This window comes from Bubalus bubalis, chromosome 3, assembly GCF_019923935.1.
Source record: "Bubalus bubalis isolate 160015118507 breed Murrah chromosome 3, NDDB_SH_1, whole genome shotgun sequence".
NCBI classification, from domain to species: Eukaryota; Metazoa; Chordata; class Mammalia; order Artiodactyla; family Bovidae; genus Bubalus; species Bubalus bubalis.
In genome coordinates this window covers 29,790,674-29,805,716 of record NC_059159.1, presented here as the reverse complement: position 1 = coordinate 29,805,716, position 15,043 = coordinate 29,790,674, and the positions used below count along the sequence as shown (strand labels likewise).

At 43.2% G+C, this 15,043-nt stretch overlaps 2 protein-coding genes across 30 annotated transcripts in view; one reads left to right on the top strand and one right to left on the bottom strand.

The window, feature by feature from the left end:
• PIGL (phosphatidylinositol glycan anchor biosynthesis class L) overlaps positions 1 to 9,032 on the bottom strand; it is a 50,301-nt gene extending 41,269 nt beyond the window's left edge. For all 7 annotated transcript variants that reach the window (XM_025278994.3, XM_025278995.3, XM_044939218.2 and 4 more), the window contains exons 1-2: positions 8,795 to 9,032; positions 558 to 657 (exon numbers count right to left, since the gene is read on the bottom strand). In XM_025278994.3, coding sequence (XP_025134779.3) covers positions 558 to 657; positions 8,795 to 9,032 — 338 coding nt within the window. The remainder of the gene's footprint in view (positions 1 to 557; positions 658 to 8,794) is intronic.
• Positions 8,992 to 15,043, top strand: part of NCOR1 (nuclear receptor corepressor 1) — a 115,222-nt gene continuing 109,170 nt past the window's right edge. For 16 of the 23 annotated variants that reach the window (XM_044939198.2, XM_044939196.2, XM_044939201.2 and 13 more), the window contains exons 1-2: positions 9,373 to 9,510; positions 11,824 to 11,893. The gene's annotated coding sequence lies outside the window, so the exon portion shown is untranslated. Of the gene's footprint in view, positions 9,129 to 9,363; positions 9,511 to 9,912; positions 10,105 to 11,084; positions 11,107 to 11,823; positions 11,894 to 15,043 lie in introns of those variants that run through there. The other 7 variants (XM_025278959.3, XM_025278957.3, XM_044939184.2 and 4 more) reach the window with 7 other exon arrangements.

Genomic DNA, 15,043 nt, shown 5'->3' with positions numbered 1-15,043 from the left:
AGGACCTACTGTTCGGCACAGGGCACTCTGCTCAGTATTCTGTAATGGCCTATATAGGAAAAGAATCTGAAAAAAGAGTGGATATATATATGTATAATAGATTCACTTTGCCATGCAGCAGAAACTAACTACAACATTGTAAATCAACTATACTCCAATAAAAAGAAAAAACACAGCTAAGTTATAACTGCAAAATAACCCCTAAAACTTCACACACAAATGATATATGGGGATACATGCATGCATAGCAAAGGCTTGATAATTACTGGCCTTAGACAACAGGCATGTGAGGGTTCATAATACTGTTCTTTACACTTCTGACATATTTTATATTTTTTTTAAAGATTAAAAAAGTAGCTATCTTAAGACAAAATCTGAACAGAAGTTGAAAAAATTCATTTGCGTTACACTGCCACTTGAAAACAAATGTGAAACTATATTCAGGCGACTTCTCAAATAAGAATGTTCTTACCCACCCACATGAGTTTTTTGTCTTTTGAGTGTACACTGTGCATTTATTGCCACTGAATTTCCACATTGTTAAAAGATAAATTTACCTGTTTTCAATAATCATTACGTTGGAGAGGGGAATCCCCAGAACATCACAGCTCTGCAAGAGTTCCTTCTTACGGATCTCCCCTTGATTGTAGTAATTTCCTGAGGATAACAAATACATGGTCGTCCATTTCTTTATCAGTGGAGATCTGTTGTCCACTCATTCTCATTTTGTTCCCTAAAGGATTTAAACTATCTGAAAATTTTGTGGTTGTGATAAAAAGTTGGAGAAACACAACACTAGGGTTACTACTGTCAGACACACCTGTGAAGCACAATCTTTATAATCACCATTGAATTCCTCTCCATCTCTGTCTATCCATATGTCTGTCTGTCTGCCTGTCTGTGTTTCAGCCGCATGCTACAGGCTTTGCGTACTGGCTCTGCAGTTAGCAGATTTAGGACTGACTCTTCTGTAACCACTCAGAATAAGTAGGATATCCAGACACACTACTCTTTTGGGCCTATTATTTAATCTTATTTTTTAAATTGAAGTATAATTGATTTAGAATGTTGTGCTGTACAGCAAAGTGACTCAGTTATACACACATATATAGACATTCTCTTTTTTATATTCTTTTCCAACTCAGTTTATCACAGGATACTGAATACAGTTCCCTCTGCTATACAGTAGGACCTTGCTGTTTATCCATCCTGCATGTAATAGTTTACCTCGAGTAAATCCCCAAACTCCTAGTCCTTCTACCCCACAACTCCCTCCTCCTTGGCAACCACAAGTCTGTTCTCTATGTCTGTGTGTTTCTGTTACAGATAGATTCATTTGTGCCATATTTCAGATTCCTCATATAAGTAATTTCATGTGGTATTTGTCTTTCTTTGATTTACTTCATTTAGTATGATAATCTCTAGGTCCAGCCATGATGCTGTAACTGGCATTTTTCATTCTTTCCTATGGGTAACTTCCATTGTATATATTTCCCACATTGTCTTTATCGAGTCCTCTGTGGGCCATTTAGGTTGTTGCCATGTCCTGGCTATTGTGAATAATGCTGCTATGACCACAGGTGTGCATGTTCAGTTCAGTTCAGTTCAGTCGCTCAGGTGTGTCTGACTTTGCGACCCCACGGACTGCAGCATGCCAGGCTTCCCTATCCATCCCCAACTCCCAGAGCTGGCTCAAACTCATGTCCATTGAGTCAGTGATGCCATCCAACCATCTCATCCTCTGTCATCCCCTTCTCCTCCTGCCTTCAATCTTTCCTAGCATGTATCTTTTTGAATTAGTGTTGTCTGGGTATATGTCATTTGGGCCCCTTTAAATTGATAGTCTTCAAATATCTGTTAAACACTTAAAGAGGCTGCCATTCCTGAGTATTTTAGGAAAATATCCTCCTTTGGAATTTGGTAACCAGTTATTCCAGCATGCCTCTGGGGATCTGGACCACATCAGCACCCTAAATAGCTCATAAATTCTTTATTTTCCTGACACATACACTGCTGCTGCTGCTAAGTTGCGTCAGTCGTGTCCACTATACTTCCCAGTAACTGCTCTGTATCCTTACAAATAACTTACAGTGACATTTTGGTACCACTTAAATTGCATTTCGGGCTTCCCTGGTGGCTCAGTGGTAAAGAACACAGCTGCCAGTGTAGGAAATGCAGGTTCGATTCCTGAGTCTGGAAGACACCCTGGAGAAGGGAATACCCACTCCAGTATTCTTGCCTGTGGAATCCCATGAGCCAAGGAGTCTGGTGGGATACAGTCCATGGGGTCACAGACTCAGACTCGACTGAGTGGCTAAGCACACAAACTGTACTTATGAGCAGTTGTCTGGCTGCTGCACCCCTCAATCCAACTCTCCGGCAGATAATTGCGTATATGCTTTGAGCTAGTTAACTTTCCTGAGCCATTGGTTTCTCTAGCTGTGAAGTGGGGACGATGGCCTTCTCCTGAGGCTTTCCTGAAGATTATGTGATAATACACATCCACCTGGTTTGGTTCTCAGAGTTAATCTCCCTTTTCTTTGACTTTTTATCTTTACATTCCCCCTTTTCCTCTCCTTTCCCTCTGAATTACAATCCACCGTTATCATCCAGATCAAATGCCAATCCCTCTGGGAAGCCTTCTGCTATTTTCTTTTTTTGGATAACTGCTTTACAATATTGCACTGGTTTCTGCCATACATCAGTGTGAATCAGCCACAGGTATGCCTTCTGCTATTTTTCCCTGGCAAGTAATCGTTTCCAGTGTTCTGCTCAGAAGGATGAGCTCTCCTCTGGGATCTGATGATTAAGTCCTAAATGTCTTTGACCTTAAAAGCCTCAGTCTCATTCCTGGTGTCAGCACCCTGCAGGCACTCATGAGGCCCCGAGAGAGTGGAGAATGGCTCTGCTTCCTGTCCCAGAAAACTCAGAAACTCCCAAGTGAAACCTTTCCACTGCTGCAGGGGTTCCTCTAGGGTGAGTTTTGAACTCTTTGAACCCAGATAGGAGACAGTCGCTATGTTGTATCTGACAGAAGGACTAACCCCCAAGAGACTCCAGACAACAATTTCATTTTGTACTGTACTCATCACAAATTTTTGAGTCAGAAATTGTCAATTTTGTGACAGTCATCATATTTTAGGTTCCCCTCTCCTATTTTGTCTCAAGGTTGCTTATCTTTGGTACTAAGAGCCTAACTTACAATAGTGATGCGATTCCTGATGTCTGAGGCCGAACACATTAGACTCTGATTATTGGTCGTGAGAAACTGCTTGGGGAGCTGATTTTATTGCTTTGTGTTTGAACTGAGGAACATAGAAGGGGTTACGGAGTTGAAGTCAGAGAGCATCTGAGGTGTTTTCACTAGGTCTGGTAAACACATAGGCACTTCAGTGGAGTAAGTGGCTATGACCCTCCAGAACAGTGCACCCTGTCAGTAGACAGTAGGGTGTCACAAGTCATATGCAGGTTCAAGGAGAGAAACAGGCTCCACTTCCTGATTGGGAGAACCAGTCTTTCCCTCCAAACTGTCCTCCATATGCCACTGGGACGAGCTTTCTAAAATACAAAACTGTCTGTGCTAATTCTCCACCAAATGTATTTTACAACACCGTACAGTCTACTGTGGCTTTCTCCCATTTGTATATGAATAGATATCTCAGTGGTTGGGCTTCCCAGATGGCGGTAGTGGTAAAGGATCCCCCTGCCTATGAGGGAGACTCAAGAGACATGGTTGGGAAGATTCCCTGGAGGAGGAGGAGGACATGGCAACCCACTCCAGTATTCTTACGTGAACTGCATGGAAAGAGGAGCTGGGGGGGTGGGGGGGCGGGGGGGTGGTGGTGGGGGGGTGTGGTACAGTCTGTGGGGTCTCAAGGAGTTAGATGCGACTTGAGCACACAAACACGCACACCTCAGTGGTTACATAAACTGGAGAAATGCTGGACTAAACTAAACTAAATAGGATTTTTTATAGCAAGACTTCACCAAGATGTGGACAGTCTAACAAGGACTATACAGCTTTAAAGCAGGGGGGTTGGGGATAGCATATCTGATTCAAAGTTCCCTAAACTTGTTGGGTCACGTTATTAACTTTTTTAAATAGCAGCTTGATGAACTGGTATTTCTTGGAACATACAATGGGAATCAAATGAGTTATTCCTTAACTGTCACAGCTACAAGACGTGTGAGGCGGATTGGATGTAATGGCTCAGAACTGCAAAGACCCACAGGGTTCTGGTTCCTCCACATCCTAGCTCTTAACTTTGGTTGTTACTTTTTTGTGATTTAGATTCCATAGTTTAAAAAAAGGTGCGGGGGGGGGGGGACAAATTATATACATGTGTACCATTCTGTGTATTTAATGCTTATCATAGGATTGCTGAGAGGATTATATGAGCCACTAATAAGATACAATTTCCCCCCCTGCTTCTCCCTACCCCTCAGAACTGGAGTTTTGAAGCATTCAAATGAGTCCCAGACTTACTTATGTTTTTACTATTTCTCTGAATGACTTGCCCTATTTCCTGTGAACCTAAGTCCTATTTTAAAAGACCAGCTCAAAAGAAAAGCTTTTCAAAGTTTCCTTACTCCAACTCTGTGAAAAGAAAATTCATGCTTTTCCCCATTTTGGGTCCACAGTATTTTCTCTGTCATGCAGTTACAGCTTTCATTATGTTATATAACAAGTTATTAACTTCCTGCTTTTCAAGTTAGAATAAATCAGGAAGGTGGCTAATGTTTAATCCATACATGTTTTCAATGATTTGGGGATTTTAAAAGTAATTTTAAAAACTACAAAGAAAGTTAGATGCAGAGGAAACAATGAAAGACAACAATACAGATACTAATATATCAGTATGTGTCCAGAGTCTGGTAGGTCTTATATTTTTGAAAAAATTTTGATTTCTGGCCTCAACCTACTAGAAAACAAGAAGAAATTTAGTAAAGAATCCCCTGTACCTATAATACTTTGTAAATAAAATTCAACCATCTCAAAATAAATTTTGCTTATATTAATTTGATTTCCATAGTTGATAAAAACATAAAATTAAAAGCAAAAAAAAACCAAAAAAAAAATAAATAAAAGCAAAAAAAAAAAAGAGACCATTACTTGCATCTATTTGCAATTATTATCTTTAATATAACAAACTGAGAAAAGTGCTTAGATTGAAATTCTCATTATATATGAAAAACGGTTTAATCTTTACTGCCAATAAAAATTTTTTTTGAGGAAAAAAATGTTAAAGCAAGAAGTATACATAAAGAGGTTATTTGTAATAGAGATAAACTGGGGGAAAAAAAACTTCTAAATATACATACAATAATAAGGAGCCAGAGATCAAATTGCCAACATCTGTTGAATCATCGAAAAAGCAAAAGAGTTCGAGAAAAACATCTACTTCTGCTTTATTGACTATGCCAAAGCCTTTGACTGTGTGGATCACAACAAACTGGAAAATTCTTAAAGAGATGCGAATACTGGACCACCTGACCTGCCTCCTGAGGAACCGGTATGCCTGTCAAGAAGCAACAGTTAGAACTGGACATGGAACAACAGACTCGTTCCAAATGGGGAAAGAAGTACATCAAGGCTGTACATTGTCACCCTGCTTATTTAACCTATATGCAGAGTACATCATGTGAAATGCCAGGCTGGATGAAGCACAAGCTGGGGTCAAGATTGCCAGGAGAAATGTCAATAACCTCAGATATGCCTATGACACCACCCTTATGGCAGAAAGCAAAGAACTAAAGAGCCTCTTGATGAAAGTGAAAGAGGAGAGTGAAAAAATCAGCTTAAAGCTCAACATTCAGAAAACTAAGATCATGGCATCACATCACTTCATGGCAAATAGATGAGAAACACTGGAAACAGTTGACAGACTTTATTTTTGGGGGCTCCAAAATCACTGCAATGAAATTAGAAGACACTTGCTTCTTGGAAGAAAAGCTATGACCAACCTAGACAGTATATTAAAAAGCAGAGACATTACTTTGCCAACAAAGGTCTGTCTAGTCAAAACTATGGTGTTTCCAGTAGTCATGTATAGATGTGAGAGTTGGACCATAAAGAAAGCTGAGCGCCGAAGAATTGATGCTTTTGAACTGTGGTGTTAGTGTTGGAGAAAACTCTTGAGAGTCCCTTGGACTGTAAAGGGATCCAACCAGTCAATCCTAAAGAAAATCAGTCATGAATATTCATTGGAAGGACTGATGCTGAAGCTGAAACTCCAATACTTTGACCACCTGATGTAAAGAACCAACTCACTGGAAAAGACCCTGATAAAAGCAGGAGAAAGGGACAACAGAGGATGAGATGGTTGGATGGCATCACTGACTCGATGGACATGAGTTTGAGTAAGCTCCGGGAGTTGGTGATGGACAGGGAAGCCTGGTGTGCTGCAGTCCATGGGGTCGCAAAGAGTTGGACATGACTGAGTGACTAAACTGAATTGAAGGGATGACTAACTAAAAGACTTCCTTGGTGGCTCAATGCTAGAGACACGGGCTTTATCCCTGGGTTGGGAAGATCCCCTAGAGAAGGAAATGGCAACCCACTCCAGTATTCTTGCCTGGGAAATCCCGTGGACTGAGGAGCCTGGCGGGCTACAGTCCATGGGGTCCAGTCCATGGGGTTGCAAAAGAGTTGGTCACGACTTAGCGACTAAACAATAACAAACTAAATTAAGGTTTATCCCTATGAAACCATTTAAAAGGCTATATACCTAATTCTAATTAATATGGATAAATGTTTAAATTAAAAGTTTCAGAAAGATGTGTTCATTACCTAACTCGTTTCAGTTTTATTCCCAGGGCAGAGTATACATCCTAGCAGACAGACTTTTTTTAATGAAAAAAAATTTTTTTTTTTTAGTCAAGACTTTTTAAAGAGAAGTTTTAGGCTCACAGCAAACTTGAAGGTAAGATACAGAGAGTTTCCATAGACTCCCTGCCCCACACTTCCACAGCCTCCCCATTATCAGCATCTCCCACTGGATGGTACATTTGTTACAACTGGTGAACCTCCACTGACACCATCATCATCCAAAGTCCACACTTCCCATTAGGTTCACTCCTGGTCTTGTACAGTCCGTGGGTTTGGAGAAAAGTATGACAACCCACCCCAGTATTCTTGCCTAGAAGATCCCATGGACTGAGGAGCCTGTTGGGCCACAGTCCCTGGGGTTGCAAAGAGTCAGAAACAACTTAGTGAATGAGCATGCATACAATGCCATGTATCCATCATTATAGTATCAGAGTATTTTCACTGCCCTAAGAATCCTCTGTGCTCTGTCTATACATCCTTTCTCCCATCCCAGCCCCTGATCCCCACTTTTTACTGTCTCCATAGTTTTGCCTTTTCTTGATTGTCACGTAGGTGGAGTCATACAGTACAAAGCCTTTTCAGATTGGCGTCTTTCATTTAGTAAAATACGCATGTAAGATTCCTTCTTTTCATGACTTGACAGGTCATGTCTTTTTAGCTCTAATATTCCACTCTCTGAATGGACCACAGTTTATCCACACACCTACTGAAGGACATCTTGGTTGCTTTCATGTTTTGGCAATTACAAATAAAGCTGCCTTAAACATCTGGGTGTAGGTTTTTGGATGAACATGTTTTCACTTTCTTTGGATAAATACCAAGGAGGGTTATTGCTGATAAGTGTATGTTTAGGTTTGTAAGAGATTACCAAACTTCCTTACAAAGTGACTGCACCATTTTGTGTTCCCATCAACAGTGAATGAGAATTCCTTTGCTCCACATCCTCACCAGCATTTAGTGATGTTAATGTTCTGGATTTTGGCCATTTATTATTATTATTTAATCTCTTGGCCGTGCTGTTTGGCATGTGGGACCTGAGTTCCTTGACCAGAGATGGAACCGGCACCCCCTACATTGGCAGCCTGTAGTCTTAACCACTGGTCTGCCAGGGAAGTTCCCTGCCTATTTTAATAGTGATTAGTACACAAAAGTTTTTAATAAATATTTAAGAAATTAATGACAAAGTAATATTCTGTGACAAATCGTATAAAACATGCTTATTGAGAAAAATCTGTATAGAAAAAGAACTGGTATGAAACACAACCAAATGGGAAAAGAGCTCATTGGGCATGTTACAACCAGCTTTATTGAGGTATGGTTTTTACATACCATCCATTTCACCCACTGTATATGTACAGTTTAGTTATTTCATTTATACAGCTGTGCAATTATCACCATAATCCAGCATAATGGTCAATTTCTGTTTTCTCATCCCATCTTTTCTGTACGGTAAAGGAGGATTCATTCTTTGAAAGGTCCCTTCAGTTAAAGCTGGGTGGAGTGGACCGCTAAAACGACCTGTAAGATTACTTTCTTGTCTAATGGGCTCTCCCCTCGGTTTGACATGTACATTTTCTAGCACAGAATGAAGAGTTGAGCAGTCATGACACGGCCTAGATTCTGTTTGGTCGTTATTCTTGGCCCTCCTGTTAATGAAAAGGTTCCACAGAATACTGATTACAGCCACAGTTCCCAGCGCAGATGTAGGTATTTATCGGAAGCAAATGCTCTCCAATCGCCGTAGCGGGGAGCCTGGCTCACATGCGGCCCACGTGCCCCCACCCCGGGAAGCCGACCCTGGCTGGGATCACGGATTCTCGCCCCAGGAAAGGGTCCTCCTTCAGTGTATTCATTCGCCTGGCGCCTACGACAGAAACCTCTTCGGTAAGAAGCTGACTGAAACAGGCCGGCGCCTGAATTATCTCCGCCGCCCCGAGTCCCCGCGCCCCGCCTACAGCATCCTACCTGCGGAGAAGCAGAGCAGGAACAACTGGTGCCGCAGGCGGGCCAAGCCTAGAATAGTGGGAGCAAAGAACATGGCTTCATCGTCGGGGTGCGCCGTCACCAGAAGTGTCCGGCTTCCGCCTCCGGGCAGGCCAGCCTGCTCCGGCCTTGTCATTCGCTCCCAGGAGCCCCAAACCCAGAGAACGCCCCATACCAGAACAGCCGCCGCCAGACACAGAAGCGGCGCCGCCACTTCCATGCCCCAAGAGGAGAAAGTGCGCCTGCGCAGACCGGGAGGCTGCCGCCGGGCCGACTCCGGCGGGAAAACCGAGCTCGCGGAAACCCCGTTCCGACTGTAAGTCCGTCCCGCCGGCCTCCCCAACGGCCGGAGGTTTTAAGCGTCGGGCTGTGTGCTCATAACACGGACGCCTCCCAGGCCCTCTTCACGGGCTCTCGCTACTTTAAGCGGCCTTTACGAGCTCTCATGCCCGCTCGGCTTTAGGGCTGAGCGACCTCCTTGCCGTCCACATAGAACTTAAGGGGAAGCGTCTGAAAAGAACCCCCAACCTCTTGAGTGCGAGTTCTCTTCATGTCACTTTTTTTATCACTCGTTTCTTAAAACCTGGGCTTTCTCGTAACTATCCCGGTGGACACCGACTGTGTTTCTCCTCCCTAATTGTGGGATGTGGAGTGGCGGCTTCTCTAAAGGAACAGTATGCGGTGGCGAGGTCCGTCCGGTCAGTTCCTTGGGAGCGTGAGGCCGAGAGCGTACTTGGCGGGCGCGGGGGCCCGGGATCCTCGGAGGGAGGGCTGGCATCACGGGCGGGTCGGCCGCGCACGGTGTTTCAGGGAGGCCCGCTGCGAACGCAGCCCGAGCCCGGGAAGCAGCGGGCTGGTGGCCGCGCGACCCTGGCAGCCCGGGCTTGAAGGCCCGCGTCTTTCCCTCTCCCACGCCCGCGGGGAGGCCCGGGCGCGACGGCTCCGCGTTGGGGCCGCCGCCGTCGCCGGATCGAGGCAGGATGCCAGGGGGTCGGACACGGGCAACCCGGGAAGCTCGGCCAGCGGAGGGAGTCGGCCTGCCAGCCTCCGGAAGGAGGAGGAGCCGGCGCCGGAGCCGCCTCAGCCGCGGTCGCCGGGCCGGGGGGGAGGAGAGGGGTTGAGTCAAGATGGCGGCCGAGGTGGCGAAGCAGCAGCGGCGGCGGCGGCGGCGGCGGCTGGAGTGAGCTCCCGGCTCGCCGCGCCGACCAGGGCCCGGGCAGGGCCGCGCGCGGGGCTGCGTCCTGCCCCTCAGGCCCGGGGCCGCGCCGTCCGCCGCTCTCCGTCCGCTCCCGGTGAGTAGGCCTGGCGCCCGCAGCCCGGCCTCCGGGCCGCCGCTCGCCTGGGGCCGCCGAGGGCTTCGGGGGCGCTCGCCGCCGGGATGCCTTCCCGGCCGGCGAGGGGCGTCGCGGGACCGGCGTCTCGGGACCCGCCCAGCCACGGGCTTCTTGCCCTCAGCGGCCGGGCGAGCAGGGTGCGGCGGGGAGCGGAGCCGGTCGAGTGGGGGAGGCTGCTGGAGTTTGGAGGAAGAATGGGCCGGGGCGCCCGGGGTGTCCTGCGGGGAGGGGGCTGCGGGGCCCGGGGCGGCACGGGCCGGGGCGGCGGGTGGGGCCCGTGCAGGTGGCGGCCCGCGCTCCCTCCGGGGCGGAGTTGGTGGCCGCCCGCGAGTGTGCAAGGGGTCAGGGCGGGTGACAGCGGTGGACAAGTGCGTGAAGAGCAAACTAGTTCACCTTTGCGACCAAACCGCTTGGGGTGTAATGGCGAAGGGAGGGCGGGGGACGGCGGAGATGGGAACCCGGTACCTTCTGGCTTTTATCGTGGCTGTTTAACGTGGATTCTCTTTTGGGGGGAAGAGGGATTAGAGAAACTATCATTGAGAAGTCAGTCTTAGTGGCGAGGAGACAGAATTCTTCGAATTAACCGGATTAGGGGTATAGTCGTATATTAAAGGTGTGAGTGGGCATAAGTGATATTTAGTAAAAGTATGTGCTCAGAACGTGTCAGTTTTCTTTTCACCGACGTTGCGGGCTCCAGTCCCGCTTCGACAGAGTTAACCTTGGTGTGGCGGTGTGGGTAATTCTAATCTTTGGGATTAGTATTTTCACCTGCATCAGATTTGCTTCCCTAATTAGATCCTAATTGTATTGAAATTTACATTCCTTGCGTGCACCCTGGTGAGGCAGAGATGGGAGGCAGAACGTTTCGTAAAGAGCAACAGGCCAGGGATTTTAAAATGCCTGCACATCATTCATTCGTTCAGCATGTCTTGATCAATAGCTGCTGCTGATGCGTCACATGTGAGTCTCCCTTGGATAGCCGAAGAGTTGATGGCATTATTTAGTTTTTAATAGTTTTCGAAAATGTAATGTATCCTTAAAGATAGTTATTGGCAGAACCAACGTGCCTGGTCTCAGGAGCAGACCAACTTTAGAATATTATTTAGAGATGGGTAAAAATTACGGAAGAAATCTTATTTATTTCACAAGTTGTTGCAGAAAGAAGTACTGTTTTTATTTGCTCATTCTGTTAAATTCCAGTGAAAGTTTATTTATTTTAATATTTATAGTACACAGTTGCTTTGCTGTGCTTTAAGCGCACCTGTTAATGGAAATCAAGGTTAACACACACATGTATATGAATAATATGCACATACATACTTAAGGATATGATTACTTGCAATATGAAAATACTCTTTCCTTTTACAAAAGGCTTGCAATATGTTGAACTCCTCCCTCAGAGAAAATATAATAAAGAGTCCTGATTGGTCTTTAGCCATGTGTCATTTTGGAACAGGATCAACCTTTCTCTGCTTCAGTTTCCTCGTCTACGCTAGTAGGAAAATATTTGCTCTCCTAGGTTGCTACTGTGAGCCTAGGAGAATTAATAGTTGTGAAATTGCTTTACAAAGATCAAAAGGTTATATTTCTGTGTGAGAGTAACAGCTTCCTCTTCATTTTTGAAATGCTTTATCTGCGCATCTCTCACGGCATTTATTCTTTCTGCCTTGCATTTAGGTACCTACTTGTCTTATCTACTCTTGAGGACAGGAGAAGCCCTTCTCTGACTTTAAGGCACTGCCAGAAGGTATTGACACAGCAAATGTTTATTGAGTGGATTAACATTGTATTCTAATTAGAAAATTGTGTTCACAGTTACAGTTTACAATTTATGGAGTATACCTGCTGATCTGCTGTCACAGATCTGTGTAGTTGTGATTCTCTTCATGACTTCTGAGGAATAAATATTTTTAACTGAGTGTCTTGCTGGACTTCATATAGTAAAACGTAAGAATTTGGCCTGCCCACCCATTTTTTTGAAAAAGCGTAGAATGCTAAAAATTAATTCTTTCTTTGAATTTAATTGAGTAAAATTGGTTCCAAGGCTAAGTACAGATTAGTCAAGTTTTTCTAAGCTTTTTTTTTCTTCTAAATTTTGTGGATTGGAGAGTTTGTTTTGCCATTTCTATCTTTGGGAGAAAGTAGAGGCTTTTAAATAAGCCAGGGATTGATGTAGGTTAATGTCAGGCTATTTCTTACTCAGTTTTTTTGTGTGTTTGTTACTCAGTTTTAATTGTATTTTGTAATCTGTCTTAACTGAAATTTCAAATTCGTAACTCATGTTTGAGGATAATAGAGATCTCGAATACTTAGTTATTTCCATGTGTTCATTTACTTCAGAGATTGAGTTTTACTGGAACGCAGTATAAAGTAGTAGTAAAGGTTGGTCAGAATTGATTATGTATGGACTTATGTTGTGTAGTTCGTTCACTTGTTCAGCTGGTGTGGCGTGCCAGTGCTATAAAAGTATAAAGTTGACGGGATCAATTATGTGCACAAACAACTCAGTCTATAGGTTGTCTGAGACTTTGTCCTTTTCAGGTTTCAGAATGCAAAAGTACATTCAGAGAGAAGGTTAAGGAAACATTGTTTTTCTCTCAGAACTTCCTTAGGAGTATTGAAAAGCTACCAGAGTTTCTGTCATGTAGCAAGAACTGTATGTAGAGCATCTGTTTTTTATTTTGGTATTCTTGTGGTGGTGGTTTTCCTTGAATATTTTTACTCTTCTACCATTTTTTCTATCCCAGAGGCTTGTGTGGTCAAAATATTACTTGGATATTACTTGGATTGTTTTCAGATACAACCTGCTTTTTTGGGGGGAAGGGGATTTCCTCTTTGCATATGAAAATGAGAGCATACAAAGCCATGAGGGTGTTGGGGGAGTCTTCAGGTTGACTCTCTATGTGTGCTGCTGTTGCCGTCACTTAACAGTAATCTCAAAGACAAATCGAAGTTGGTTAAAACAAAAGGCTCATTATTTATAGAATTATAGAACATAGAGTCATGTAGGTTAACCACATGTGTTTTACTGGTGAGTATACTGAAGGTCAGTGAACGGAACAGATCTGGCCTGAACTGTTGCTGTTGGCCAGCAGCAGAATCCAGTCCTCGGCCGTCCAGAGTAGCTCCTGCTGTCACACTATCATCAGGGGATGATTCGGTGTAAAGGTTGACACAACTGAAAACAAAAATTAGGGGGTGGGCTGGAGAATGAGCGGTCAGTCACTCAGCTGAGATATTGAATTTGAGTTCAGTAATATACCTCCTTAACTGTACATTTCTGCAGGGAAAAGATAGTTTGAAAAAAATTGGTGTTGATCTATATCAGTAATATGATCACTGGGAATTACTAGTTTCATTTTTAATCTGTTATGATGAATATCTTCTTAAACAAAAAGGCCTTTAAGGTTATCTGGACCTACTGACATTTCATGGAATTTAAGTGTTACTGTGATGGAAATTTTATTATGCCAGTGGTTTAGAGACACAATTTGATAGGTTAGGTTATGTATCAGTTATTGCTTGCTTCACTTTCAAACTGCTACTTTTTTTTAAGTATGAGAAGCTTCAGTTGTTAATATGAAAGCGTAGATAAGTAGTGTGAACATGAACTGTCTTTTTAATGTCATGTTGAAAAGCTTCATATATAATGTTAGTTTTCTATAGGTACTCATGCCATAAAATTTATTTTAAAGGAAAAGGCATAGTTTTCTTTTTAAACTAATGTCCTCACATGAATACTGAAGCATGACATGTTTGTGTGTTTTAAATTCCATTTGGGCTGTTAAATAACATGCCTATTTTGGGTTGCATTAAGAAGGGTTGTTTTTTCCCATTCTGTGCTTTTTCCAGAATGCTGTTTCCCTACCTTACACTTCCATACTACCACATATATATATTGCTGATTTTTTGAGAGGTGTTTATCACATACCACTTCATCCAGGAAGTCTCCTTGCTCCTTCCTCTTATCTGAAGATGACTTTTTTTGGTCTGAAAATTCTTAATACTTTACTTAAACCTCTGTTATAACATCATAGTTACTTATATACATGTCCATTTAATCCCTAGTAGAGTATACCATAAGCCCCTTGTGGACATGTCTATGTCTCACTTATTTTTTGATCCTTCTTCTGCCCCTGCTCCCAGAATAACTCTCTGTTCTTGAGAAAGGTGTAGTAAGGATCTGCTGAATGCATAAGAAGGAGCCTAGCGGTACTTGGTGCAGCTGTGGAAGCTGGTGGATATGCACATACGGGAACTTTATGATGAATAGTTTTTGGAAATTAATAAACAGGTAGAAACTCACCGGTGTCAGGTAAAACATGTGTTATCAGTGAATTATTATTAAAGCATTTCTTAAAATATTTCTCTTGAATTCTTGGGAGAAAGAGAAAGTAAGTGGGGAATTAGTTCATCTCAGATTATTTGTATTTCCAGATAATATTAGAACAAAAATGTGTTAACTTAAATATGCAGGGGATTTTTGAGTTGTTTTGGTGCTAGGGAAAAAAATGTGAAGTAGGAATGGTGGGTTTACAGGATTACTATAAAATCCCTTTGAAGGGTTCTCTTTGAAAGAATACTACTTGATTAATTTTATGTCAAAAATTAAATTTTTGAGTAGATTAGTCAAGATAGAAGGAAGAGAAGAGTTGAAATTACTCAATTATACATAAATAAACCGAAATTAAACCAGAATAAATTGAGGTTACATTTTTCTAGGAAAATTTGACTTGTTAGGAGGGTCACCTTTATGGTTATAGGTTGCACCTCCCTCCCATACTTTAACTGATAAGCTGTTTTCACATTTTTGTTGTCATGCATGGTTTAGAGTCAGTAGTCTGTTTTTGGCAGTTCATTTCCCTTGGCAGTAGCATATGGATTTGTATAATTTTGA